This window comes from Exophiala xenobiotica (genome assembly GCF_000835505.1).
Source record: "Exophiala xenobiotica strain CBS 118157 unplaced genomic scaffold supercont1.3, whole genome shotgun sequence".
Lineage (NCBI taxonomy): Eukaryota > Fungi > Ascomycota > Eurotiomycetes > Chaetothyriales > Herpotrichiellaceae > Exophiala > Exophiala xenobiotica.
The window spans coordinates 4,403,509-4,429,707 of record NW_013562492.1 but is presented as its reverse complement, the minus strand read 5'-3'; the positions used below and the strand labels follow the sequence as shown (position 1 = coordinate 4,429,707).

The 26,199-nt window shown below is 51.0% G+C and overlaps 9 protein-coding genes across 17 annotated transcripts; 4 read left to right on the top strand and 5 right to left on the bottom strand.

The window, feature by feature from the left end:
- The first annotated feature begins 121 nt into the window (after positions 1-121).
- On the top strand, positions 122-4,606 carry PV05_05901 (uncharacterized protein). The gene is made up of 3 exons (XM_013462474.1): positions 122-3,698; positions 3,746-4,177; positions 4,228-4,606. Exons 1-3 carry the CDS (start codon positions 543-545, stop codon positions 4,303-4,305), a joined length of 3,666 nt encoding a protein of 1,221 aa, XP_013317928.1. The 5' UTR covers positions 122-542; the 3' UTR covers positions 4,306-4,606.
- Positions 4,607-5,079: 473 nt separating this feature from the next.
- Positions 5,080-8,855, bottom strand: PV05_05900. 9 transcript variants are annotated; one of them, XM_013462468.1, is made up of 7 exons: positions 8,567-8,855; positions 8,269-8,476; positions 8,178-8,216; positions 8,032-8,129; positions 6,579-7,973; positions 5,427-6,530; positions 5,080-5,319 (listed from the first exon to the last, which is right to left on the bottom strand). In XM_013462468.1, the coding sequence occupies exons 2-5, from the start codon at positions 8,375-8,377 to the stop codon at positions 7,038-7,040; spliced, it is 1,182 nt and encodes a 393-aa protein (XP_013317922.1). In that variant the 5' UTR covers positions 8,378-8,476; positions 8,567-8,855; the 3' UTR covers positions 5,080-5,319; positions 5,427-6,530; positions 6,579-7,037. The 9 variants fall into 9 exon arrangements, with proteins under 9 accessions (XP_013317922.1, XP_013317923.1, XP_013317921.1 ...); XM_013462469.1 differs by having other exon boundaries at positions 5,427-7,973; positions 8,567-8,626; positions 8,677-8,855; XM_013462467.1 differs by having other exon boundaries at positions 5,427-7,973.
- PV05_05899 (uncharacterized protein) lies at positions 8,815-12,714 on the top strand. Its single transcript, XM_013462464.1, has one exon. It carries the CDS (start codon positions 9,030-9,032, stop codon positions 12,306-12,308), a length of 3,279 nt encoding a protein of 1,092 aa, XP_013317918.1. The 5' UTR covers positions 8,815-9,029; the 3' UTR covers positions 12,309-12,714.
- Positions 12,715-13,134: 420 nt separating this feature from the next.
- PV05_05898 (uncharacterized protein) lies at positions 13,135-14,369 on the top strand. The gene has a single exon (XM_013462463.1). The coding sequence runs from the start codon at positions 13,406-13,408 to the stop codon at positions 13,655-13,657; it is 252 nt and encodes an 83-aa protein (XP_013317917.1). The 5' UTR covers positions 13,135-13,405; the 3' UTR covers positions 13,658-14,369.
- On the bottom strand, positions 14,035-18,239 carry PV05_05897 (uncharacterized protein). The gene is made up of 2 exons (XM_013462462.1): positions 17,412-18,239; positions 14,035-17,364 (listed from the first exon to the last, which is right to left on the bottom strand). The coding sequence occupies exon 2, from the start codon at positions 17,040-17,042 to the stop codon at positions 16,014-16,016; it is 1,029 nt and encodes a 342-aa protein (XP_013317916.1). The 5' UTR covers positions 17,043-17,364; positions 17,412-18,239; the 3' UTR covers positions 14,035-16,013.
- A 554-nt stretch (positions 18,240-18,793) lies between these two features.
- On the bottom strand, positions 18,794-20,500 carry PV05_05896 (phosphoserine transaminase). The gene is made up of 2 exons (XM_013462461.1): positions 19,610-20,500; positions 18,794-19,565 (listed from the first exon to the last, which is right to left on the bottom strand). The coding sequence occupies exons 1-2, from the start codon at positions 20,312-20,314 to the stop codon at positions 18,975-18,977; spliced, it is 1,296 nt and encodes a 431-aa protein (XP_013317915.1). The 5' UTR covers positions 20,315-20,500; the 3' UTR covers positions 18,794-18,974.
- A 397-nt stretch (positions 20,501-20,897) lies between these two features.
- PV05_05895 (uncharacterized protein) lies at positions 20,898-21,434 on the bottom strand (the record flags this gene model as incomplete). Its single annotated transcript, XM_013462460.1, has 2 exons — positions 20,898-21,068; positions 21,117-21,434. 2 exons carry the CDS (start codon positions 21,432-21,434, stop codon positions 20,898-20,900), a joined length of 489 nt encoding a protein of 162 aa, XP_013317914.1.
- A 627-nt stretch (positions 21,435-22,061) lies between these two features.
- PV05_05894 (uncharacterized protein) lies at positions 22,062-23,570 on the top strand. Its single transcript, XM_013462459.1, has 3 exons — positions 22,062-22,276; positions 22,335-22,587; positions 22,661-23,570. The coding sequence occupies exons 1-3, from the start codon at positions 22,166-22,168 to the stop codon at positions 23,284-23,286; spliced, it is 990 nt and encodes a 329-aa protein (XP_013317913.1). The 5' UTR covers positions 22,062-22,165; the 3' UTR covers positions 23,287-23,570.
- Positions 23,571-23,625: 55 nt separating this feature from the next.
- PV05_05893 (uncharacterized protein) lies at positions 23,626-26,071 on the bottom strand. Its single transcript, XM_013462458.1, has 4 exons — positions 25,595-26,071; positions 25,076-25,544; positions 24,947-25,026; positions 23,626-24,893 (listed from the first exon to the last, which is right to left on the bottom strand). Exons 1-4 carry the CDS (start codon positions 25,993-25,995, stop codon positions 23,819-23,821), a joined length of 2,025 nt encoding a protein of 674 aa, XP_013317912.1. The 5' UTR covers positions 25,996-26,071; the 3' UTR covers positions 23,626-23,818.
- Between the last annotated feature and the right edge of the window lie 128 nt (positions 26,072-26,199).

Genomic DNA, 26,199 nt, shown 5'->3' with positions numbered 1-26,199 from the left:
TGCTGGTCACATCACCGTTGCGAGAGTGGAAAAAGCTTCGCGGGAAGGAGCCAATGACACGCGGCAACAGGCTGCGTCTCTCTCCCATCTTGCACGACATTCAACTTGGTCAACTTGTTCACTCTCTACCACCACTATAGCCATTCGCACATTATTTTCACATCCTCAGGCCATATCTGTCATTTCTGCTCTGCTCCTGCTGGCATGGGAGAGGCATGATTTTGTGCGACATCACATGTAATTCTATCCACCTGGGCCGCGACTCCCTCCACGACACAGATCTCAATCTTAACCTCAGCCACCTTTTATCCACCCTCCTTGCCCACGAAGCCTCGCCGAAGCTCTTTCTGCATGCGATAGTCTGTCCATATCCGAGTTATCCGGACTAGGACAAAGCAGATATAGAAGAGAGAAGGGGAAGCGAACATCCCCTAACTTCCTACCAACGCCCCTGCCAATTCAGCCCAGTTGCGCTCGATGCACCTTCGGTGACATACACCACCCTCCAAGGCCGTCCTTCATCTGCTATCTCTTGACTGAGCATGGCAGACTATGGTAGCCCCGAGTCTCGCTACCATGCTTCCCGAGGCCAGGACTATGGTGGCTCGGCCGATCGTCACAGAGACGCCGCTTTCCACAACATATTCGGAGGGGCGCCGCCTCCAGGAAGATCTCAGACAATGACAACGCAGTCGTCCGGCATAATGTACGATCGACTGAATAGTATGGGGTCTGGCATGCCATCCCAGCACACAATGTCTGCGAGACACGGACCTCCTCCTCCCGTGCGGCAACCCCCTCAAACTTATGATCGAGCAAACGGCATTGCTCCAGGCCAGCCGTATATGAATGGAACAAACAGGCCCATGCCTCATAATCCACCTCCTTCATTTCCCGATCGACGACCCTATCCTCCTCCTCAGCGCATCGATCCTAGGCCGGGAGCGCCGCCAATCATGGCAAACCCATACGAGCGCAAGCCGATACCCAACCGCATGCCACCACCAGCGCTCAACAACGATGCGTACCGATCGCGCTCCATGGTTAGACCGGGAGAGCCGACAATTGGGTACAGACCTCCTCCGACCAGTTTCCAGCAAGGCACAGCTAGCGCATTCAGACAACAACCGTATGCAGGAATGGGTGCATCCAGAACGACAGCACAAGGAAGACATATACCTGAAAGGCCTGATGATAGAGCAATGTCAATGGGCTCCTATTCTTTCGATCGTGATCATGCACAGCAGTTGACTAGTGGGAGAGTCGTGCCTGGACGTCGTCGAGAGACGGATTCAAATCCATTCGCGGACCAAGTATCCCCCAACGGATCTTTCAATTCGACAAGCTCACCGGCTTATATGCAAACGCATCGGGCTCGGCGTCCTAGTGAGACCAGCGTTACTCCGCGCACAGTATCCTCGGCCTCTGTCGCGTCAGGTTCGTCCGACATGACAGGCACAACTATAAATGGCTCCCGTAGCGACAGCATGAAGCAACGACCACCGCCGTCCAGCCAGTCCTCAAGTCAGACAACAACAGCGACTGTGGTTCAGCGGAAATCGCCGCTGGTCTATCCTGCTCTTCTGTCGCGCGTGGCTAGCGCTTTTCAAGAACGTATTGGTGTCGGTGATCGGGAGAAAAATGACCTGTCCTACAAGAATGCCTTTACAGGCGCGGAGGCCGTCGATCTGATCGCATACATTATCAAGACAACGGACCGTAACCTGGCTCTTCTTCTAGGTCGCGCCCTTGATGCGCAAAAGTTTTTCCATGATGTCACATATGAACACCGTCTGAGAGATGCGCCTGGAGAGGTCTACCAGTTCAGAGAGACGATGGGAGAGGAGGCATCGTCCAAAGATGTCAATGGTGTCTTCACTCTGCTCACAGAATGCTACTCCCCAACCTGCACAAGAGATAACCTCTGCTATTCCATCGCGTGTCCGCGACGACTGGAACAACAAGCCCGGCTCAATTTGAAACCACAGCCGGGCCTACGACATTCGAATTCAAGAGGCAGTCTACATGGTGATGATGACCAGGAACAGAAGCTCTGGATCAACAGTGTGCCGAAAGAGGTTGCCGATAGAATCGATGACCGTGAAAAGAAGAGGCAAGAGGTCATCTCTGAGATCATGTACACAGAGCGCGACTTCGTCAAGGACTTGGAATACCTGCGCGATTTCTGGATAAGACCACTGCGCGGTTTGGGTAACGTCGTGTCCCCAATCAAAGAAGAGAGACGGGAGAAGTTTGTGCGTACCGTCTTCGGCAATTGCCTTGAGGTCCTCGCAGTCAATGGCAAATTTGCGGACGAGCTGTCCAAGCGGCAAAAGGAACAACATGTGGTCCAGAGCATCGGTGATGTTTTCTTGAAGTGGGTTCCCCAATTCGACCCTTTCATCAAGTATGGTGCGAATCAGATGTACGGCAAATACGAGTTTGAGAAGGAGAAGGGGGCAAACCCAGCATTCTCTAGGTTCGTCGATGAGACTGAGAGACTCAAAGAGTCAAGAAAGCTTGAGCTTAATGGGTATCTGACAAAGCCGACGACGCGCCTGGCTCGATATCCACTACTTCTCGATAACGTACTGAAATACACCAAGGACGACAACCCTGACAAAAAAGACCTCCCTAAAGCTATCGGGATCATCAGGGACTTCCTGGCACGCGTCAATGCCGAAAGTGGCAAGGCAGAGAACCACTTCAACCTGCTGCAATTGAATCAGCAACTGAAATGGAACCCAGGAGAATACACGGATTTGAAGCTCACCGAGGAAAATCGTGTCATCCTGACCAAGATGAGCTTCAAGAAAACGCCGACCGACACTGCAGAAGTACAAGTCTATTTGTTTGATCATGCCGTCTTGATGTGCAGGGTCAAGACTGTGAATAAAAGAGAAGAACTGCGTGTCTACAGGAAACCAATCCCCTTGGAGCTTCTGGTCATTGCTGAAATGGATCAAGTCATTCCCCGCCTAGGAATTGCAAAGCGTCCATCGTCAAGTCTGATCCCGGGGGCCAAATCATCCACGTCAAGCACTCCAGGCCAAAAGGAAGTGTATCCAATCACGTTTCGTCACCTTGGGAAGGGTGCGTACGAACTCCAGCTCTATGCCACCTCCATCACGCAACGTAAGAAGTTCATTGAGTTGGTGGAAGAACAACAGAGCAAGCTTCGGGAACGCAGCAGCAACTTCTATACCAAGGCAATCCTCTGCGAAGGCTTCTTCAATGCCCAAAACCGTGTCAACTGTCTTGTGCCTACCGATGGTGGTAGAAAACTCATCATTGGCACTGACAATGGAATTTACATCGCTGATCGATTTACCAAGGATAAGTCCATAAAGCCGAGGCGAATCCTGGATGCAACCCAGGTATCCCAAATCGACACGCTCGAAGAGTACAGACTACTTTTGGTCCTGTCAAATAAGACACTGACTTCTTACCCTTTCGAAGCGCTCGACGCCAACAATCAGAACCCACTGGCAACGCGACCTCGAAAGATTCAGGGCCACGCCAATTTTTTCAAAGCTGGAATCGGCTTGGGTAGACATTTGGTTTGCTCCGTCAAGACCTCAGCGCTGTCTACCACAATCAAGGTCTACGAGCCAATGGACGATCTCACAAAGGGCAAGAAGAAACCTGCCATCAGTAAAATGTTTGCTAGTGGCCAAGATGCTCTGAAGCCTTTCAAGGTATGTCCATCGTGTTGCCGGATCGGCCCATACTAACAACGATGCAGGAATTTTACATCCCAGCCGAATCGACATCGGTCCACTACCTAAGGTCGACACTCTGCGTCGGCTGCGCCAGGGGCTTCGAAGTCGTGTCGTTGGAGACTACTGAGCGACAGTCACTTCTCGATCAAGCCGATACTTCTCTTGATTTTGTGACAAGAAAGGAAAACGTCAAGCCCATTCACATCGAACGACTCAACGGGGAATTCCTACTCAATTATTCAGACTTTAGCTTCTTCGTCAATAGGAATGGGTGGCGTGCTCGACAGGACTGGAAGATTACCTGGGAAGGCACACCACAAGCCTTTGCGCTGAATTACCCGTACATTCTTGCATTTGAGCCAAGCTTTATCGAGATCAGACATATTGAGACTAGCGAGTTGATTCATGTCATGACCGGCAAGAATGTGAGGATGCTTCACTCGAGCACTCGAGAGGTGAGTTATCAGTCTTGAATGGGCATGGCCATGTAGCTAACCTTCTACAGATATTGTACGCTTATGAAGACGAGAGTGGCGAAGACGTGATTGCTAGCCTTGATTTCTGGACCCAAGCTCAGGTTTGACGGTAGCCAGACGGGAATTTGTTCCTTTTGCTTTGCGAGGCGAAGGTAGAGCTGGTTTGGAGTCAAACGTCCACATTGGAATGCGATGTGAACGGTAATAAGCATGTTCTTGTCTGCACGACATCAAGAGCGAAACGAGATGAAGATATGTTCTTTGCTACTAACAACAATTGACGCTGGGGACGTCGGATGGCGAGGCGATGGGACCTAAATCTTCGAACTGGGTCCGTTGAGATGGGCTCGAGATCTAGATATTGTTCTTTCAGATTCGGAGAAATCAAAGATTGAACCTTTTCTACCGCTTGAGTTTTGCTTGGAACTTTTAACAGATCATTCATGTTGTCTCACACAAGTTGGAAGTTTGCTGACGATGCTACGAGGCTCCTAGGCTAACTCTGTACTAACAGTATGAGGCTCGGGCCCCGCCAGTGTTCCCGAAAGGCAAACGGCCTCGGCCGAAGCAGGCTTCCCTCGCAACGACTATACGTAGTAGTAAACGCAGTCCAGTCTCTTGCATCTCTTCTGCTGATAGCAACAGCATTTCTGTTAACGAGTCCCCAGGCAACCCTGCTTCGTCTGCAACCATTGCTCGGACTGTCACTTTCGCTTCTTGCAAATTGATTAACCAGCGCGCGCGGCTAATGTCATTGTTGGGAACATACAGTATCTCTCTATGCTCTAGTCCTCAGAGCAATTGCTTGGTCATGGACTCAGGTGACAACGACGAGTTTCTTAGGCCTGGAAACGGAAATGTACGTTGGAGAGTGTGAAAAGTCGGGGCTGAGTATAAGGTAGTGGTATTGCCGAATCAAAGTTGTCCTGACTAGCTATCTAGGTCTTCGGTGAGACGAAGCATCCTCCACCAAAGCCCCATCCAGCCCAGCCCAGCTCATCTCATCTCGTACTACATGCCTTGAGGCACTTCAACCCGTCTATACGTCCAACAAAGATCGAAGAGATTGTCTTTCGCCCTTAAGCATGTTGGTCCGGAGACTCGTACGGTATTGTTTAGTGCTTGAAGATTGAACCGGCATGTCAGTACGGGATCCTATCCCCATGTGACCAGGCGATGGGAGCCATGGAGGAGGAAAGGACAAAAGAAGAGGACGGAGGGGTCATACCGAGCAGCAAGTGCATCCATTGCATCCAGAGGCGGCGTGGCCACAGGTACTGCAGTGAGGTTCCATTGTGAGGTGTGTGGGGTTTTTGATGCTTTCTTTCAAAGTTGTGCTTGGTCGTTGTGATTTATGTTAGCGATTCTCGTTGCCGTGATGGGAAAAAAAAAGAAGAAGAGGTGCATCTTCAAGTTCTTCGGTGCTTATATAGCTTAGGGATTGCTCGTCGTGGCCCTCTGCTCGGTAGTTGCAGATGCTAGCAGTGGCAGAATCACCAGCTCAACCCACGTCGCACTGCCTGCTAACCTCGTTCTGGTCCTGGTTGATAGATCATGCGTTTAGGTAATGAGCTGGGCAGCCTCTGCAAGAAACGAGACTGCCTCTAGATCCCACGTTTGTGAGAGCCCAGGATGGGACCCAACGGCCTCGTCCGCGAGGGCCTTGTCCAGCCAATCGAGCTGTCAAGGGCTCGCCCCGTTGAGCGGGTCCGTGGGAAAGACCAGAGGGAGTCCCCCACCTTCCACGAAGCGCAACTCTGCGTTTCGATTCGAGTTTGCGAATACTCCGGTGGTGCAGCTAGCGCCCAGATGCAGCTTGCGTTATCTTTCTTGCTGCAAACATGCCACGCCAGGCTCGCCAGAGGGCGTCCATTGAGTCCGAATATATGGAGCTCCTCGCAGGCACTTACATAGTAAGCCAATTGACGTCCATGCTGCTGCCGTCGTTGCTGTGATTGTCTGCCCGATGGCAATGAAAACTTGATGCTAGTTGGGAAAGGGAGGCCGAGTACTCCCTCGCACTGCATGTTGCTTTTGCGAAGAGGACAGCATTCGTCACTAGGTATTCGTACATATTCTGCCAAGCAGTTGGGGATTGCGCCGGCGATGCTTCCGAGGGTTGGGACATCCTCTTCGTCAAACACAATAAGTGGCCGAACCACTTGTCATTCGACTAACGCTGTTGCTCAGAGCAAAAGACACCACATACCATTCCCTGGCCGTTTTGAGGCGAAAAGGGTGGAGACCCGAGGGAGTCGGGCTGATGCTGTGAGACTGCTTCTTGAAAAGGGACGAAAATCATTCCTGCATAGCTGAAATACCGTGCTTAGATCTGTCACCGTGAGTGATGCCGTAGCTGATTTGATACACAGCTGCCCACCTTATCTAGAAGGTATCATCTAGTGTTAGTCACATTCCATCTTTTCTGTTGCAGCCGGCCACTGGCCCCAAGCACGAAATCCCTCCATATCAACTGTGTGACGTCTTTCCCTCAGGAACAGAGCCTTGCACACAACCAACACACTAGACTTCCGGACCACATTCCACTAGTTCGATAGACGGCTGTGATCTAGTCTGTGAATCCTGGATAGAAAGCATACTTCTGCCATCGCCCGAGGATGTGTAGCTCCTATCAATATGTGTTACCGGCTCTTGGTTTGCCCAATCTGATGCCGCTCAAATCAGACTCTCGGTTCCATCGCGGCTTTCTGCTCTTCTAAGTTGTTGGCACATCCCTTCAGCGGATGGCATATGGATTGTTTCTTCGAGGCAGAGACCCTCAGTCAGCCAAATATTTCTTCTTCTAGTTAGGACATCTGAGCGACATCTGAGTTTTGCTTCAGCTGCCCAGATACTTTCTCCAGCCATCTCTCCAAACCGATCTTTGGCCCTCGTCTGCAATACCAGGTCTTTCGCCGACTCTAAATCTTTCCCACCGGGCGTCTCGACCGGTACCGATACAGATCAGAGTCGCATTGTCGATCCATCCCAAGATGCCTTTTTGTGGTCGATGCGGCAATGATCCCAGGGCAGGGAGATATGATAATGAGGATCCATTGAGACCTAAATTCTCATCGCCCATCTCGAAATGCGTCGACGCAAATGAGTAGATGTCGGAGAAGACTCGAGGAAGAAGAGGAATTTTGGACAAAAATCCCCATTTCTGGTTCGTGGAGACGTCCTCGTCTCCAGGAACATGAGGCGATTGTGAGCGGCGCGGGCTTCTCGGACTGTGGGGTTGCGACAGTGAAGACAGAGGGAGGTCGAACACATGAAGGGTGGATTTGTCTGACGTAACAGCAAGCATGCTGGAATTGGGGGAAATAGCGATGCTGAAGATATAGGCGGGATCAACTCCGCGACGAAGTTCAGCGATCTTAGTACAGTTTGATGTTGAATACACGCGGATCAATGTACCTTGCTCACTAGCCGTGGCTAGCAGTTGTCCGTCGGCGCTGAGGTCCATCGCTCGCAAGGCTGAGGTGTGTGCTGGGATAATGCTGACGTTCCCTGAGCCGAGTTCAACAAGTTGTACTTTTCCGGGAGATCGACCCGGAAATGCCACCACCCTGGATCCCAGGCAACATAGTCCCAGAGGGTTGTCTGCCGTCTCAAAGATGGCCGTCCGTTCGGGAGGGGACGAGAACTTGTACAGGTGTATGCTGTTCTGGATTGCGATGGCGATCCAAGTCTTTGTCAAGCACACTCGAAGCACTGCAGTTTTGAGCTCGAGGGTGATAGCAACTTTTTGCTTCGCGTCATCCCAAATCATGACCTGGTGTTTGTATCAGCCCGCTGCTCTTCCTGCGCCCTGGGGTGGATTCACTCCGTACTTTTGTTTGTGGCCATCTCGGATTCTTTCCACCTCCTACTAGTGCCAGATAGTTGTACCGCCCAAGCATCTCGGCCGTTCCAATGCCGGCATTCAAGTCTGCTTCTCCTTAGCTCGTGGCCGGAAAGGGAACGATGTAGGCGGTACCTCTGGAAGCCTTCAGTTCACATGGGTCCGAATTGAACACTGGACAAAGGTCAGCGATCACAACTCTGGATGTCTGAGGCACGAGACATACCACAGAAGCCTGTGTCCAGCCCAACAGCGAAACAACTTGCATCACTGTTGAACGAAGCGGACAAGGCTACAGGCCCCGAGGAATCGTCGATGGTCGGTCGTGTATCCATCCTGAAGCGCCGGAAGTGTTACCGACACATGGCGTGTGAAGAAGCTCGTGAAAAGGACCGGTAATCCCAATGAGGATAACTTGGTAGAATCTAGCAAATCTACGGATGCAATTGTTAGAATAGCATGGTGTTGGGTTGTCGGATGTTTTAGCGAGGAATCACAAGGATGACGCAAAATCGCAGGCTCACCAAAGGCTGCTTTGCCCTGTTCGTGCTCCTTATCGACCGCTTCCCCAGCCAAGGATTTACCTAGGAAGATCACTGGGTCTAGACTTGATGAGCAAGGATTACAGACGTACCTGGCTTGCTCGTTGTTGATCATATGCACAGTAAATTCATGGATCAAGGCTGCTGACCTGCTCGTCGAGGGCGAGTGAGCGCGACAAGAACAGACCCGTTTGACGGGCGTGGCTGTGCAAATTCCCCCAAATCATGTCATCAGAACCCACGCGACCAGACATCATTACTATTGATTGTGGGAAAAAAACACAGAGATAGCATCTTTTTGTATCTTAATCATGATCTTGTGTTCTTCGGTCTTGAAATGGGCAAAGTCTCTAGCTAGCCGTCAACAATTATCGCAGTCATGAGTATCACGACGGAACAGCTATAGACTTCAGCTTTCAACGCTGTCTGTTCCACTTGGACTGCCATGTCGCTAAAACCAGACAAATCCGATGACAATCGACTCTCCCCCGAGCCATGGAAGTCGTCAGATCCTTGGGGCTCGAAGCAGCTCAAAGCCCCAGGGGCATATCCAGCGTCGCCATTCTCTCAAGATGCTCAAATCTCGGCGCCTCAATCATTATCAGCTGCCGTGAGGGCTCGGAAAAGCGAGTATGTACGGAAAAAGACCATGAAGATCAAAATTGGGACCTGGAATGTTGCCTCGATCAGTGGCACTGAGAAGGACTTGGGTGCGTGGTTCGTTGGAGGGTACGGAATGAGGGGTCTCTCGCAAAATATGAGTGGCCTCTCTGTGGACGATGAAGCCGACTCCGATGGCGACCAAAACATCGAGTCGATCGAAGCTCAAGAAGCACGCGTCAGAACAACGAAAAAGAAGACCACCGTCCCCAAGAATGATGTCCCGGGAGAGCCCAGCGGCGACCAAATCGACCTTTATGTCTTAGGCCTGCAGGAGGTCATTGACGTATCTTCGATGACTGAAGCCATCAAGCCGTACACTGATCCCAATCCTGGGAAAAAGTGGAAGCGGGCGCTGAAACGTGCTCTGCCGCCTGGGTATAAGAAGATCGCAGAAGAGCAGCTTCTTGGACTGCTTCTTCTGATCTACGCTTCTCCGGAGCTCGCTCCAAGCATCGGCTCGGTGAGCACGACGTCTGTTGGAACCGGTTTGATGGGTTATCTCGGCAACAAAGGTGCCGTCTCAGCCAGACTCATGATTGCTGAAACGACCCGATTGTGCTTTGTTAACTGCCATCTCGCTGCTGGAGCCGATCAAACCGCCCTGAATCGTCGAATTTGGGACACAACCCAGATATTGAATCGCACCCGATTTGCGCCTGTCAGTCCGGACGGAGAAATAGTGGAAAGTGGAGAGGAAAGTATCGGCGATGAGGATTTCGCATTCTGGTTTGGCGACTTGAATTATCGCTTAGATGATATCCCTGGAGAGGACGTTCGGAGACTGTTGCTGCTGCACACTCGAAATGAATACGACCTCGAGAATAAGTCGAAGCGACGCATCGATAGCGAGCTGGGCTATGTCAGCCCTCCTTCCAGTGACGCGGTAAATCATCAAAAAACTCACTACGAATACAGTGATGCTGAACGACCGGCCACTGCCAGTGAGGCAGAGCCACCCTTAGATCCCAAGTCGGATCCAGCATCACTGCAAACTACTATTGAGTCGCTCTTAGCACATGACCAGCTGCGGCGTCAACAAAGGCTTCGAAAAGCCTTTCATGAAGGCTGGCGAGAGGGAGAAATCAATTTTCTGCCCACCTATAAATACGACGTTGGGAGTGTGGGCATGTTTGATTCAGGAGAGAAGAAGCGGAGCCCAAGTTGGTGTGACAGGATTCTCTACAGAACCCGACGAGACAAGCAAATGTATGAGGAGAAGATGAAACAGCTTGAGGAAGCCCGCAAGAAAGACGAATCCTTGAAAGCTCGTGGAATTGACCAGGCAACCGCGGAGCACGATGTTCTGTTTGACTACGACCCAGATACCGACGGCCTGGCCTATGGCGACGACTACGACGAGTATGATGAGCAGGAAGATGCCTGTCATGACGCAGAACTGGTTCGGACGCACGAAGACTATGGCGACATCATCCAGCTTAACAATTATATCTCGCATCAAAGAGTCTTGTCGTCAGACCACAAACCCTTGGATGCCGTATTCACCTTGACATATGATGCAGTCATCCCGGAATTGAAGGCGAAAGTGCACCAGGAAGTCGCTCGGGAGCTCGATAAAGCAGAGAATGAAGGCCGACCTGCATTAACAGTGGTAGTGGAAAGCCACCAATCTGACGAGCCAATATCAAACGCTGACGGTGCGGCAGACATGAATGCCGTAAACTTCGGCGAGGTGCGCTACGCCGTCAGAAAGATCCGGATAATAACCATTGCGAATACCGGGCAAATTGCAGCGTCATTTTCCTTCGTCGAGCGGCCGGCAGGGTCCGGGGAAGAATCATTGGTCGCACCGCGATGGCTGGAGGTGAAGGCTGATCCAGATATAATGCGACAGCCCGAGAAAGGACGCAGCAATGTGACAAGCCCAATGACTCTATCTCCTGGTGAAACAACCAGCATCGAGTTGGCGGTCGAAATTACTGAAGGCAAGCTGGTACAGGAGTTGAACAACGGGGAGACCAAGCTTGAAGATATCCTAGTGCTTAGAATTGAACATGGCAGGGATCATTTCATTCCCATCAAAGGCACCTGGTTACAATCAGCATTCTTCCGCAGTCTCGAGGAATTAGTGCAGGCTCCAGATGGTGGTGTCCGTATGCTCCAAAGCACAGAGTCTGCAGAATGCAGGGGTAAAGGTTCTATGAATCATCATTCTGCACCTAAGGAGTTATATGCTCTTACCGAGATTCTTCCTGTTTATCTCGAACGGTCGACGGCGGAATGGGGTATGATCCATGATGGAGAGACTCCACCATGGCAATACGAAACAGAGGGGATTTCCTGGCCATTCAGTCGAGATACCTGGACCTTTCACGAAGGCGAAGAGCGCTCGGATCTATTGGCAGGTATCCGTGAAGCAATGGACACAGCAAGGCCGCTGGACGCCAACTTTGACCCTGATGTCCCATGCATCGTCAAGCTGGAAGTGCTTGCCGAGACATTCGTGAAGTTTCTTCAATCTTTGCGCGACGGTATAATCCCTGCCGAAACGTGGTCGGAGGTCGAATATCGAATGATAACAATGGAAAAGGGCAAAGTCGAGCCTAGTCGGGAAGGTATCCAGGACATGGTCATGGACCCCTTGTCTCAACATCCCATCCGCAGTGTGTCTTTCACATTTATCACATTTCTCTTGACGAGGATGATCAACGAACTTGTGCCGCATGGAGCTCCAGCCTCCGGCTCAAGTCTGGAAGCGGCTTCACCAAATACTTCAAGGCGTTCGAGGGCCTCAACTATGTCCAGTGAGACGGGGACAGAGCCTTCGGTATATGCTGAAGAAGCTCCTCCCAAGAGAAGCCTTTTCTCTGCACTACGTCGTCGACCAACGCAGAGTAATACGTCGTCATCGGGGAGCACGGCAGAATTCGACACTGCTGAATCTGAAAGACGAAAAGGGTTGGTCAACGCGTACACCGATATATTCGCACCCATTGTCATCCGGGCCGAGAATGATGACAAAGTCAAAGGCAAGGACAAGAAGGCCCTGGAGGCACGCAAGAAAAAGGTCCTGGAGGCTTTTCTCGACAACAGGCAGCCTTAGCTGGGCAGTCCGATGCGCTTGGATTTAGGCCTTGCCCCGGAGAATCCGCCCTTGGCTTCCTGGGAGGGGCAGAAGAAGCAACGGCTTTCGGTACTACAGGGCACGATTCCCACGGGCAGACCACAATGGAGAAGGAGGTTTGTTCGGCGGAGAGTGGAACGCTGGAGAACTGAACAGACCCATGTAAGCGAAGCTCGAGGGTTCGATCCAAGCGAGGAGTCTTGCAGCGAGCTACAAAGGCTTGGATAGTATGTATCGATTGCTGACCAGGCTGAACATCCGGGGAGAAGAAGTTTGGTAAGACGACTGATGCCCATACTGCTCGTAAGAACAACGAAGAATATCCACCCTGGTCAACCTGAATAATACCTGTAGACACCTAGGTATTCTCACAATCGAAATTGCTCACAGGCAGTTGATCCTCAGCCTCGCGATCAAGCGCAAGGCTGAAAGATTTCTCTTTCCCTTGGCCTGTGACGTCACCAATTCTTTTCTCGCCCGCAAAAATTCTTTCCTTTGTACGCGCGCAAAAGTACTGGACTGTATGTAACCTCGTGGCTTGTTGTTGCTTGTCTACTGTGTAATTCGCGCCTTTCCATCGACCCGTTTTGTCAGCAGAGGTTTTTCGTTCCCATCTCACCAATAATAGCAACCAGAGGCCCAAATCCGCTGAGAAATGCCTCGTAACCGCAGATGCACCCTTCGGTGACCAGGTGAGTGATTATTCGCCAGGGCGCATCGCAGGGCGTGTTATGACGCAAAAGTTTGTATACTACGATACGCGAATGTTCTACTGTTACAACTCTAGACAGTACAATTTTTCCTAATGCATTCAGCCGTTCCCTGAGATGTGACATGCTATCTAGGTAGGGGTATATATAACCTCTTTGCCATCCCCAGTGACAGCCCTCGTGTCCCGTCATCTCACAAGCACAAGTACAAAACACAAGCAGTCTGAACTACAACAACCTCCAATCCCACACCCAAGCCTCAAGCAAGGAGTACTGTCAAAACCCATATCACCAATCCTTGAGATCCCAAAGTCCAACTACTACGACCAGGAAACAACAACAACAACAACCACCACCACAACCACCATGCAAATCAAAAAGTACATTCCGGACTTCCTCCTCCCCACCGACGAGCCCGCCGCTCCTCCCAGGATCTACGACGTCCCCTTACGCCGTGGCCTTTTCCACAAAGCCCGGCCCGGCAACGAATACACCATCTCCGCGAGCCGGAACAACTCGGTCGTCAGCGAGCGCAGGAGGAGCAGTGCCGGCTCGTCCGCAGCAGGCCAAGGTGAGACGAGAGAAAGTTGGCATCCTGGCATGATGTTTGGCCGATAAACGATCAATCACTTCATGTATTGTACTATTTAGCAAGCGAGGTTTTTGTCTGGTTGTATTTTCGGCATTTTCGATTTGGAAGGGAAAAGGCCGTACAGCAGTCATCCAAATTACCGCTATTAATACCTAATTAAGGAAACAGACAGCTCTTCGTATTCTCCATCTATCTTTTTTCCGTGGTCTGAAGCTTGGTGTATCACGTTGCAAAGGAAGAGAAGGATGGTCACTGTCTACGGATAGCACATCCAGATCTTCCATGGCTGCTGGCGAGTGCATTAGGATTCTGCCGCTACTTGTCGGTACCGATATCATGATCAAGTAGTGGCTCAGCACAAAGGAAAGCTCAAAACGATGATGAAGGAGATGAGGGAATTGATACTGTCTTGATCGAAGTGCATTTATGCTAGCTTGATACAACTCCTTGTCTGCTATGATGCTTCTTCTCGATGATCCACAATCTCTGATGATAAGTACTATTTGAATGAATGCACACAACTCTAGCTCTTCTTCGAGTATGCACCAGCAACCGGCCATACGGGTGCGATTTGCGGGACTTCATCTCAGCTTCTCAATAGCCCTCGCATCAAGCCGGGTCTTCCGTCACAAAAGCAGTGTGTTGTTGCGAGTCCCGATGACCGACAAGGTGGAGATCGCATCGGAACCATCCTAAAGTTGCACGGCCAGCAGAGCGGGCTGGGTCACTCGATCTCAGTCCGTTGAGCTTTCGATGTGGCGAGAATATTTCCATGGTCCCAGCGCATGTACCTTTTGCACCGGCTTCTTCCAGTAGACGCATGTTCACCAAATCTTGAATAATAGTAGATGCATTCAAACCTAGCCCAGGAGACCCACCGACGAGCATACGAGCTTCTTGTGCAATGTGGATGATCTCATTTTTCCGAGTATGAGCCCTTCGGTAGCGCGTGTCGAGTTCTGTGCTACTCAAGAACTCCATTCCACAATCTGCTCATTGGTATACAATGCCCTTGCTGTTGTCTGTTCCAGCACACCATTCCGCAAGATGCCGCTTCACGTAACTCTTGCCGTATTCGCTCCACATACCACACAAGGCACAAGCTGGCTCTTTTCGTGTCGCTGCTTATGCTGCAGTAGATCCGGAGCTGTAAAGAAGCTCCGTTCGCAGCCTACTTCCTGACAGAAGAAGGTAGGAGGAAGATGACGTTGAATAAGCTCCTTTAGCAGCGTGAAATTTGAGCCAGCGTTTGGGGTGACATAGCCTGTATTTGTCGCAAAACCTGCCTTGCTGTATAGGTTTGGCTGGACGAAACTGGGACAGAGAATGCATTTTGCTTCCCTTTTGCAATGTCCAATTTGGTGTTTTCGCAGATCGTCCAGAGTGTTGGATGAGGATATGCGTGGACCATATGGACAGAGAAAGCTGCCAGCGTCATCCAAATAGATGCCGTAGCGGTAAGGGACGACCCGCTTCTTGGGCTTCTTAGTGATAATGGTCTTTTTTTAACGTCGTCATCATCTTCTTCACCAGCATCTGATTCATTCGCGATGTCGATAAGCGTGAGATTCCGACGCTGAGGCATCATTCGCCGAAGGTCACGCATCGCTGAAGCAACCAATTCTTCGTTCATCGAGATCCCAATCCATCGAAGAACGAGAACTTGTTGCACGTTGCCTGGTTCAAGCTCGTGGTTTCTCAATCTCCATATTGCGTTCACCACATCCTTCATGGGGTGAAGGCTCTACCGTTTGCCGCCTTCGTGGACCATCAGAGTGATGTTGATATTGACGTAGATTCTGAAGAACTCGTCGACACTGGCAATGTTCGAGAAAGAACCCATCTTCTGTGAATATGCAAATGAGAACATCTTGCTCTTTGCTCTAGGACTGCCTTCGAGCATGTCCAGCTTCTTCCGCAGCTGAGAAATCTCTTGCCTTGGGCTGTTGTTAGCGATGTTGTACTTGGACCAAGATTCGTTGAATACAAGCGAGAAGCATTCAGCTTTGGAGCTGGGGATAGTGCCACCGTGGACCCTCATCCAGATGAAACTGAACATGAGCTCATTGCGATCGTGTAGACGTTTGACTACCTGCCTGCTGCAAAACACACTTTTGCGACCGAGGCAAATGATTGTCTTCTTGGGTTTCGATGCGATGCCAGTATCATCACATTGCAGTGACTCGATGCCTTCGATGGTTTTGTCGTCTGCAGCCGGTCGAGGCCGCTTCGTTGACTTGACACCGTCCTGAACATCGACGAGGTGCTCGAAGTGGTCTTGCTTGGGGCCCCATAAGCCTCAACAAGCTCCTTTGGATCGTTGGTGTCGATGGTACCCTTAGGATAGACGAGCTTCATAGTGTCCTCCTGCTTGACGGCATCCTAAGCCCCAACAAGATCCCTTGAACCCCTGGCATCAGCGGCATCATCCACGGGAACGAGCTGAACAGGCTCCTCTTTCTTGACGACAGCCGGGGATGTAAGTGGCCGGTTGGCGGCGATGTCCTCTTTCGGCCCAACAATGTCGGTAGCCTCTTCTTGCTTTATGTCAGCGTCCGAGTCATCCAAGCAGATGGGGTTGTCGATGGAACCGGGGGTCTTGGTGGGGAGGTCCACAGCTCTCTTCTTTCGACGACCTTCATCCAAAAAGGCAGCCAGCGTCGGTTGTTCGAGTTTCCGCGGTACACCACCGACGTTGGCATTCATTGGTAGTAGTGGACGTCTTGGACTCAGCTGACCAGGTCTAGCTCCTGTCGGAGTGCCCTTGGATCGGGTGACCTGAGAGAGAGGCATTGGCGATGGTGGCGACTTGGGTGTCAATGACGGTCGAGAAGGTCGTGGTGAGTCCAGCCAATACGTTTGAGATGATCTTTTGATGGAAAACGAAACTGAAGGACGACGATGATGATGAAAAGAGGAGATGAGCGTTGATGAAGTTTGAGTGGTGAACTCAGAAGAAAAGTGTGTTTGAGTTGAGTTGAAAGGCGGACCTTGCTGGCAAATTTCGAGAAACGTGACCATTAAAACGGCAAGTGCAGCTGATGGGTTGCGAGGGGGAAGGTGCCCGGTCATTGAGCTCTTCCAACGTGCAAAGTGTAATTTTGGTATCAAAAATATCGTTCCTGTCTGATCCCAAGCTGCTCTGTCGGGGAGCATTCCGCCGGGATAATAGTGTCGAGAAGTATTTTCAGCCTGCGCAAGCATCTCTGTGGACAACAATTGTTGACTGGATGTGACTGCTCTGTCGGGAGCATTTCGCCACGGTATCGACACAGGAATGGGATGTGTAGTCCATACATTTTGGTTTTGGGCATGAGTGTTGATGTGAAGTTTGAAGGTGCAGGACTCAAGGTGCTGCCCTGAGAGGGGCATATCAAGGTGATTCCCTTGTACCTTGCCAACCTGCGACATCAACTGGGAGCCGTATTTGTGATGTGAGAGGTGAGTGCAACGACGAAATGTTGGCAATTTGTGTCAGTCCCCGAGTCAGGACGCTGATGGTGTCTTCGTGGATGTCACCATGTAATGCAATCTCTTTCCAAGGTGCCATATCACCTCGTGCGTTGTCTGTACATCGGTGTGGTCAAGTCATTGTCTGAATGCTTGGACCGTGGTAGGTCACCTTGCGAGAGGTAGGATCTGTTGCAGTGGTCGAAAGCTGGAGGAGGGATCGTGAAGTCCACCAGGCGTTGGCTTGGACGTCGTCGTAACATTAAGGGAGCAGCTAACCCCTCTAGGTTTGTTAGAAGCCAGACTCAGTGCGGAGGAAGGGTGACTTACGTTTGTGATGTTGGATTGGAGAGGACAAATAGACAATCTCAGCCAAACCACCTTTGTCAAATTGGGCAGTTTCGGTCTTGCCCAGGACCATATCCGGAGGAAGCCAGAGGTACACAGGTATGCTGCTCTTGTCGATTGATTTGATTGAATATGCCAATGAGAGTCATGGCGAATTCCAGTGACGAAACTGCAGACCGCGAAAGGGCGGGTCGTCTTCCAGTTTCGTAGATAGGAAGCTCATAGATGGCGGGAATACCACCGGACTTGAGATCGACTGGCCAACGTCGAGTGCAGGCAGTGCAGACGTTGATGTTGATCATTGTCGTTTGGACAGTTTGAGGTCACTCTCAGCCCATTTGCAGGGAAATCGGTACGTCCACGATTTCTGTGTATTGTCATCCAGTAGAAAAGTTGTTGATAGCCGTCAGCTGTTGGCATAACGCAGCCGAATCACGGCTCAAGGCCGGAGACTAACCACGCAGCCCCGGGTCGTCAGACCCTAATGTCTTCCAGGAGGTCGGCTGGAAAGAGAGCAGAAGGTGTCGGATTGGATGGAGTTGTGAGGTAACTGACTTGATGGCGATGAAATCCATGTCAGTCGTTGTCTGAAGAGATGCACGCATTCGTAAGATCCTGGCGGCTCTGAAAGTAACTGACGTGATGGCGATGAAATCCATATCAGTCGTTGTCTGAAAACATACGCGCTTTTGTGCGGGTATGAGAGTATGATGCTAATGGTCGAAAGCCTATACCTAATGGTACGCCCGACGAACCCCCAGGACCTATGGCTCAGTGTCACCCCGATCCTCGTCTGAGCTGTAATCACTGAAGATCCTGGCGGCTCTGAAAGTAACTGACTTGATGGCGATGAAATCCATGTCAGTTGTTGTCTGAAGAGATACACGCTGTCGTGCGGGTCTCTTGAGGCCGTTAGTTTCACCAGTCCCTGGCTACTCGTCTCCTGCACCACGAAGAGGTGGCCTCATGCAGGAGGTTTCAGCTTGCAGTGCTTGCAAAGCTATCAAGGTTGCAATGCTGGGGAGGTAGGACATTTGCGCGCGAAGAGGAGAGAAGAATCCAAGGAGAGAGGCGATGAGGGAGAAAGGAAAAGTGAGAGCGACGGTGAAAGACAGATGAGATATAACAGGTGTCAACATCTCTTTTTCTCGCCAAGAGAGACAATTTCGGGCCAGGCAGAAGTGAATCGGTTCTGCCTCACCCTTTCTGCCATTCAGGGAACTGAGGCGGAATTTACTTGGGATGGTGAAGAGGCTGCCGAGTGATAGACGCCTGCAAAGGAACCGAGAGCCGGGCACGCGTTCGGCGTCGAGGTCCTTGCAATGATCAGGATATCTGTGCGAGATTGGACGGCGGAGGTGAACGGGTGTGAAGTGCGCTATTGCTTTTCTCAGTAGTTCTTTTCTGTATTGAAGTTTTGGTGCCCAAGGCCGTAGTGGTAACGAGATGCTAGAAGGCCAGCCAGCACACAACCTAGCAACTGTCCAGCATCCTCATGTCAGTAGCCACCAGACGGCTTTACCTTCCTCATCATTCGCCAATCCATCATGACTTCGCAAACTCATTCAGCCAATCCACCAACTTCTGCACATTCTCCACCGGCACAGCATTGTAATTGCTGATCCGGATCCCACCGACCGAACGATGCCCCTTCAGGCCCAGCAAGGAACGCTTCTCTGCCCCAGCTAGAAAGGCCTTCTCTTTCGCCTCATCCGGCGTCACTCCCGCTTCCGACTTGGGCCCGGCAATAATCCGCACGCAGATGTTCATACGACTCCGCACATCCTTGTCCGGCACGACATGATACAAGTCCGGGTACGCATCGAGCGTATCGTATATCGACTTTGCCTTCTGATTGGCCACATCCTCCTGTCCTGAGACTGTACCGAAATTCGACACGAGACTCTGCAACACCAGCGTCGCGACGTACAGGTTGAAGATCGGCAGCGTGTTGTACAGACTGTTATTCGAAGCGATCGTCGAGAAAGAAAACATAATCGGTGGGAGTGCTCCAGAGGTCGGGATGACGCTCGACAACTGATGCAAGAACGTTGGAGGCGGGACCAGATTGAGTAGGGATTTTCGAATGATGACTACCGTGATGCCTGTGATACCGAGATTCTTCTGTGCACCACCCTGAAGTTGTAAGCATAGCCCAGCATTGCAGAGCGCAAACTCACAAAAATGACACCGTATTTGCTGATATCGAGTTTCTTGCTGACGAAATTGCTCGACATATCCGCCACCACGATTCTGTCGTTCTCATCTAGCGACTTGGGAAAGCTGGGGAACTCAACTCCGTCCACAGTCTCGTTGTCGCACATGTAGGTAAATGCACTCGCCTTTGGTGTCAACTTCCACTCGCTCTCATCCGGGATCTTGCCGAATTTGCCGTTGTTGCTCTTTCTCGCGTCAAGAGCGACATTCACATACTTCGCACCGAGTAGTCTCGTAGCTTCCTGGCTGGCCTTGAGTGACCATGACCCGGTAACCAGGTAGTCGACTTTCAACTCGTTCTCGATTTCCTTCTTGACTCGATCAAGAACCTCGTCATCCTTGCCCTCACCTAGGTCCGCTACAGCCTTTCTTCGGCGTTGCTCGATCCAGCATCCTACCAGATTTTGACAGGCGGCGCTGAATTCTCCCGTCCCTCCGGCTTGCATGAAGAAAATGTCGTAGCCTTCTGGGATGTTGTAGAGCTTTGTGAGTGCTTCTTTGGCGTCAGCGAGGATTTTATTCGCCGTTGGAGAGCGATGAGATATTTCGGCCAGAGAGAGGCCGGTATTTTCGAAGTTGACGAACGCTTGGGCGCTTGATTCAATGACAGGGGTGGGCAGAGGAGCTGGCCCAGCGCCAAAGTAGGCAACCTCTGAACGAGTGGGCATGTTGAGGCACCAATGTAGAATATTCACAAAAGGAAGAGAGTTTGCAAATCCTGGATATGTCGATCCGGGTCGTTGAATTCCTCGTGTGGACAGTCAGCACTTGGTAGTACAGTTTCACAACTTTGTAACGCTTATGTGGCGAGGGTTGTTTTTTGAAAGCAGGTCTGTATCCAAGGTCAGGTAGGGACCAGGATGAGTCAATGGAGAGAAAATCTGGGGAAGATCGAGAACGAGACATCAAGATCTTGGCGGGCAAAATTTCCCTTCCGCCAATCAAACGACAGACAGCGGGATTCGGGAGGGAGATTCTCAATGAAGTATGCATTAAAAGCACAGAGTAACAATGCTTGCTATTTCTCTGCTTCGAACTGATCCTCGCTGTCTAACAGCCAAAGACGTTCGCGACGTCAAAGAGTGTCTCGTTAGCACCCTCATTTTGGAGCATGATAATGTCCATCATTAATCAGCCAGCTCAATCCACCAACTGCTTCTCGCTGACATTGATGCTCGTCCGAGTGTTTTTAGGGGAACCTTCCTCGTTGACCATAGGACGATCTTCTCTTTCGTGATACTGCATCGAGTATCATTTGCCTTCGCCTACCTTCAACGCATGCACCTCGCCAGAACCGGTGTTACCGCTGTCCTTGCTTGGATTGTCATCGTCACCACCACCACAATTTTTATTGCCTTGTTGATGTCCATAAGCCTTCGAAACCTTGCTTGGTGAAGATCGGCACGACACATCACTCGAGATCTTGTAGCCGTTAGCACATGATCGAGATCCATCGTCGGTGGAACTTACAGCATCCAGTGGACTGTAAGTCCAATCACATTTGTTGAGGCTTAGGCTGCAAACAAGATTTGGATAGTCGTGACCCCTGGGGTTTGGTTTCACAATTGTATTGAGGGCGTAGATATTGCTGGCATTGAGTTCGAGGGTCATACACCCAGTGATGGTGCTGGTTTGAATCCAGAATCTGCTCGCTTTGAACCATTGATCAACGGCTGGGCAGTGGTAGGTTATGTCATTTCGGCGAAGCTCTCTGGGGAGAGCGATGTCGACGGATTGAACGACATATGCCGCAAAGGCAATGATGACCAAGAAGAGGTGTGGCAGCATGCTGTAGGACGTTTCTTCGAGGAAGGACCTTCAAGGTTATTGTCCGCTGACTGAAGGACGAGGCAGATTGCAGGAGTTGAGGGACGAAGTCAACCGCTGGACTTGCGCTGTGAAGGGATGGATGATGTGAAAGGTGAGAGATGGGAAACAAGTAAAGAGAGGGAACAGAAAAGCAGAGAGAACGAGGCAGGCGGGTTCTTGCCTCCTATATGGCTTCGACTACGATTCTGTTTGGTCCTGTTTGGTCCTGGTTACCAGTTGTAGGACTCCTTCCCCTGATTGCCGTCGTATGCGTTCCATGCTGTTCGAGTCTCGGGCGGATGTAATGTAGAAGCCATTATGGCGGACGGTATCTGACTCTGCTGACACATTCAGCGACCCGAGAATCGACGACCATGAAATTCCGATAGCAACATCTTAATGTCGTATCATCGGAGAGTACTGATGTTCGTGAGATGCTACGCCTTGGAGTAGAGCATTCATCAGGCCATCAAGCTATTATTCAGCCTTGTCCAGCCTCGTCGGCCTCCGAAGGCGGTGGGTTGGTGGACGTGTTCCCCACCAAAATTTAGGAATACTGCCGCGCATTTTTAGACTTGAGTTATTCACTTTTATAGTCTGCGAAGAGCCGTAGCTGCGAACCAAGATCTCTTCAAGAATCTGGTCGTCCATCATGTCGACTTGCGTCCGGTGACAATTAACTTCCAAATTTTCCCCAAAACACTTCCATCATGTCTCGTGGCGGAAGAGGAGGCGGCAAGCGAGGCCCCGACTTATCGTGGGACGATGAAGAATCTCTCGCAACTCCGCCTGTTTCAAACAAGCCACAAGAAACATTCCCTGTATGTCTGCCATCTCTAGACGCGATACCGTGCGGAAGCTAATCGCCGTCTACAAAAGCCTATCGACATACCTGTCCCACGCCCCATCTCCTCCGACGAAGCCCTCACTCTTAAATGCCACAGAGACTTCCGCAAACGAGTTCGTAATGGACCATACTATTCCGTCCTCGACCCGAGCAGTGTCGCAGATGAGAAGACGGGCAAAGTCTTGAAGCGTGCAGGCTTTGACCCTTTCAACGACCAGGAGAAATACACTGCAAAATACCACAAGAAGAAGCGAGCGGTTCCAGACTTGAGTGGACGAGATTATTGTAGGTATATTCGGGAATGAATTCAAAACAGCCAACCGAGAACGAGAAGACTAATACGACGGGCTATGGACAGCACTTCGATACTTTCCTCATGAACTCTGGCCAATGTTGGATCCACGCCGGAAAAATCCTCTCTGGAAAACCACCGACATTGACATCGACACCGAAACCAACGCTCCCAGAAAGAACCTCAAGCGGAAACGGGAAATCATCCTCGATGACGCCGAGGAGGAGGAAGCGACTAGAGCAAATGATGAAGGCAACGACACCGACGGCTCAGATCCCTTGTTGTCCGGGACTCGACGCTCTCGAAACAGCACGAAAGCCGCGAAGAAACGCCGCGAAGACCCCACGACGAAGAAATCGCGCGAGAAACGCGGATTAGATGCGGAAGACGAGTTCTCGGACGAGGAAATAAGACCACGATCGCCACGTGGGAAAAAGAACAAGGACAAAGGCTCCGATGACGAGGACGATGATGATGACGACGTCGACGAGCATCATGACAATGACAATCCGGATGCGACTGGTGATGAGGACGATGATGAGTCGGGTGATGATGAACCAGTAGATTCAGAGTTCGAGGAGTCGGATGATGGCGACGGCGATGACTACAATGCAGAGAATTACTTTGACACAGGCGAGGGAGATGAGGATGATTATGGCGCAGGAGGTGATGATGAAGGTGGTACTTTCTGATCGGCATTGAGGGTATGTGAGCATCTCAGCTCAAAGGCCCTGCGCGGAAGCTGAAATCGTCTCAACCTGTGCCGGCCAAGGGCAATTGTCTTTTCACAGGCGAGCGGACTGGGCTCGTAAATGTCAGCTGGCCAAAGTTGTGCGTTGGTTCTTTACTTCAACTCTTTCTTGGAGTATTCGTTCTCATTTTTCGAGAGCAAAGAGATACCCAGGGCATGAAAGTCCCTCTCCACAGCAGTGTTACATGCGAGAGAAAAATAACAAACTTCGTAGAAGGACATACATCCCAAGTTGGCCTGCGATGGCTTTCCTGGAGATGGGTTCTTATACCAAGCATTTCCGCCTGCCACTTGCCCCATGATCCCAGGGCCTTGCCGCTCGAATCAGAATCCTCTCCCAGCGACATCGAGTCCAGGCCGAATCCTCCTTGCGATCTCGACCTTTCATTCCTCAAACGCGCTTCTGGTCGCCTAGCATGTGGGCCTGCTTAAGACGCCCACTCGCGCTGCTTCTGATCTTGAGCAGAGATGTCTCAGCTGACGAACTCTCGGCAAGGTGGAGGGATGTTGTTTCCCAGGTAATGCTGCCGTCGGCGCGCCTTTGTTTGTTTGAATTTAGCGACGTGCCGCCCCATGCCGTCTTTAGTGCTTGGCCAACCGAAGACATCCTCTTCACGTTCCAGTTCCAGGCCGAGATACCGCAGAAAACGGCGACGTCTTCTCCTGGAAAATTTATGGCCAAGCAGTGCAATCGAGTATTCCGTCCCTTCGGGATCTAGCGTCGGCCATGAACCTGGAACATCGAGCACAGGCTCTCCATCTTCCACAGCTTCCCAAAACTCGCCCGCACTCTCATCCATTGAGGTAGAGACCCATATTTGCCAGTCTTGAGGAGAAGGTCCGTATGTGAAATTCACAAATCGAACTGTGACAGACTCAACGTACCATGAAAATTCGCCATCGCTATTAGAAAGAAACTCTTGCTCCCAACGACCATAAGCTTGCAAATCCTGGCCAGCGAGCTGCATTTCGTGTGCCCAGTTCTGTAGCTTACGCGTCAGACGCCGAGGACTGAGATCAGCCCTCGAACCCCAATACCATAAGGGCAGGTTAAACCCCAGATATTCCAACATTGGGGAGCCGCACTGATGCTCGAACGAAATCTTAATACCGTTCAGCGATACCACCTGTTGCAAGATCGATCGCCAGCCACTAAGATTGGTGCATATCCTTCCCATTGTAGAAGCCAAGTACAAGGCAAGGCTGGGACGTCGCACATACCCATTGCCAGTCTCTTCTGGCATGGTAAGACAGGACTCGTCTAATCGTTGCTCTGAGAGTACAAGCCAGAAATCTCGCGCAGGATAGTCGGGACGACAACAACTATACGCCAACTCGAGCCGTACAGCGAAGTCGGCGTTGCTCCAAACAGGTTCAAGCACCGGCACAATCTCGGGAAGGCCGTCCTGCTGAAGGATGGCGATGTTGGCCAGGGTCATTGCTGTTGAATCTGTCAAGTCTTCAAGGTCGTGGTTTCCCGCAAGTATAAGAAAGGTGTCGCGAGTAAGATGACGCCCGAACGTAAGAGCACCAAGACAGGAACCTTGACTGGGTCAAGTGTCAAGCTTTAGTAGGCTGGTTTGCGGGAGGTGCGGACTTACTCGAAATCTTTGTCGTTCGGATCGGCTCCTTGTTGGAGGAGAAATCTCATACTAGATAGCTGACCAGTCCAGCAGGCTTCCTGTGCACCCGGTTAGGAAATCATCCAGTTCAGGAGTGAGGGTCCATACCATGAGTAGCGTATTTCCAAACTGGTCCCTGTCATAGATGGAAGCGGATTTGTCCCGAAATAGGCTCTGAATAGCAGCGACGTCACCTGCACGGACGGCTGTGAAGACCGGCGAATGATATGGGATAATATTGTAAGTCTTTATGCCGAAGAATGGTACCCCGGACGCTCGTATTCGTAGAAATTCGACCCTTTTTCCGAGCCACGAACTGTGCAAAATCAAAAGGGAGGTACTCTGTAGGCGTTGACGGCAATAGGTCCGTCTTTCTTGCCTGGTGCTGCCAACAAACTTCTGGACATGACCTTCCCCGTTCAGAACAGGGGTATTATCCAGGATCGGAAGGGTGCCATCAGATTGATAGAGGTGTCCTTCAGGATTGCTATTTGACTGCGTCAGTGTGGCAGCGGACCCTGAGATAATCAACGTCTGTGTAGTTATGTGCTGTTGCAGGTTTAGAGCATTTATCGCACTATAGCATGTAAGTAAGGGGTTGATAGCCTTCTTTTTGCTGACGCTCACTTCGCTGCTGCTGTCTGAGCGAGGATCAGGTTGATTTTCGCCCTCTCAATGCGTCGCCTGGCCTTTGCAAGCAAGTTCTCCTTCAGCACTGACTTTATGGAGCCACGCAATTTCGAGCGCTCGATGGCCTTCCGAAGCTCGAAACACAGCGGCTTCAGAATGTCCACGCCCTTTTCGCAAGAGTCTCGACATTTCTGTATCACGACAGGAGGGGCATAGATGGCCAGTAGCGCGTCCTGGTCGGCAAGAGTCTGCAAAATGTTATCAGTGAGATCGAGCTCTTCCAGCATTTCGAGCAATTCTTCGGGAGCATGTTTGATTGAGGATGCGAGCTGCTTGAGTTCCAACATGATTTTTCCGAATTCCAACGAGGCGGCTACTACGCCTACAATCTCGGCCATGGTATTTGTGATGGAAGCGCAACCTCAATAAAGGCAACGGGACTGGAGACACAGGAGAGGCGGTAGGATGGAGAGTAAAGCAGACAAGGCGGTGGTCGAGGTCAGGCCGACCGCAAGGCAGTTTCATCTTGGTCACGACGGCGCAGCACAGTGTGGCTGTGGTTTGGCAACAACCATGCAGTGGCTTGCATGAGGTAGCCCAAT

What these genes read in the sequence shown, in the direction of transcription:
- PV05_05901 (XM_013462474.1), top strand. Translation starts at nt 543, where the DNA reads ATGGCAGACTATGGTAGCCCCGAGTCTCGCTACCATGCTTCCCGAGGC. An exon ending in ATGCTCTGAAGCCTTTCAAG is followed by an intron (nt 3,699 to 3,745) that starts GTATGTCCATCG and finishes ACAACGATGCAG; the next exon opens with GAATTTTACATCCCAGCCGA. An exon ending in TTCACTCGAGCACTCGAGAG is followed by an intron (nt 4,178 to 4,227) that starts GTGAGTTATCAG and finishes AACCTTCTACAG; the next exon opens with ATATTGTACGCTTATGAAGA.
- PV05_05900 (XM_013462466.1), bottom strand. Translation starts at nt 8,377, where the DNA reads ATGGATACACGACCGACCATCGACGATTCCTCGGGGCCTGTAGCCTTG. An exon ending in GCTGGACACAGGCTTCTGTG is followed by an intron (nt 8,217 to 8,268) that starts GTATGTCTCGTG and finishes ACCTTTGTCCAG; the next exon opens with TGTTCAATTCGGACCCATGT. An exon ending in TGAACTGAAGGCTTCCAGAG is followed by an intron (nt 8,130 to 8,177) that starts GTACCGCCTACA and finishes AAGGAGAAGCAG; the next exon opens with ACTTGAATGCCGGCATTGGA.
- PV05_05899 (XM_013462464.1), top strand. Translation starts at nt 9,030, where the DNA reads ATGTCGCTAAAACCAGACAAATCCGATGACAATCGACTCTCCCCCGAG.
- PV05_05898 (XM_013462463.1), top strand. Translation starts at nt 13,406, where the DNA reads ATGCAAATCAAAAAGTACATTCCGGACTTCCTCCTCCCCACCGACGAG.
- PV05_05897 (XM_013462462.1), bottom strand. Translation starts at nt 17,042, where the DNA reads ATGTCGCAGGTTGGCAAGGTACAAGGGAATCACCTTGATATGCCCCTC.
- PV05_05896 (XM_013462461.1), bottom strand. Translation starts at nt 20,314, where the DNA reads ATGCCCACTCGTTCAGAGGTTGCCTACTTTGGCGCTGGGCCAGCTCCT. An exon ending in GCAAATACGGTGTCATTTTT is followed by an intron (nt 19,566 to 19,609) that starts GTGAGTTTGCGC and finishes TTACAACTTCAG; the next exon opens with GGTGGTGCACAGAAGAATCT.
- PV05_05894 (XM_013462459.1), top strand. Translation starts at nt 22,166, where the DNA reads ATGTCTCGTGGCGGAAGAGGAGGCGGCAAGCGAGGCCCCGACTTATCG. An exon ending in AGCCACAAGAAACATTCCCT is followed by an intron (nt 22,277 to 22,334) that starts GTATGTCTGCCA and finishes CGTCTACAAAAG; the next exon opens with CCTATCGACATACCTGTCCC. An exon ending in CTTGAGTGGACGAGATTATT is followed by an intron (nt 22,588 to 22,660) that starts GTAGGTATATTC and finishes GGCTATGGACAG; the next exon opens with CACTTCGATACTTTCCTCAT.
- PV05_05893 (XM_013462458.1), bottom strand. Translation starts at nt 25,995, where the DNA reads ATGGCCGAGATTGTAGGCGTAGTAGCCGCCTCGTTGGAATTCGGAAAA. An exon ending in GCTCAGACAGCAGCAGCGAA is followed by an intron (nt 25,545 to 25,594) that starts GTGAGCGTCAGC and finishes TACATGCTATAG; the next exon opens with TGCGATAAATGCTCTAAACC. An exon ending in TTGGAAATACGCTACTCATG is followed by an intron (nt 25,027 to 25,075) that starts GTATGGACCCTC and finishes CCGGGTGCACAG; the next exon opens with GAAGCCTGCTGGACTGGTCA.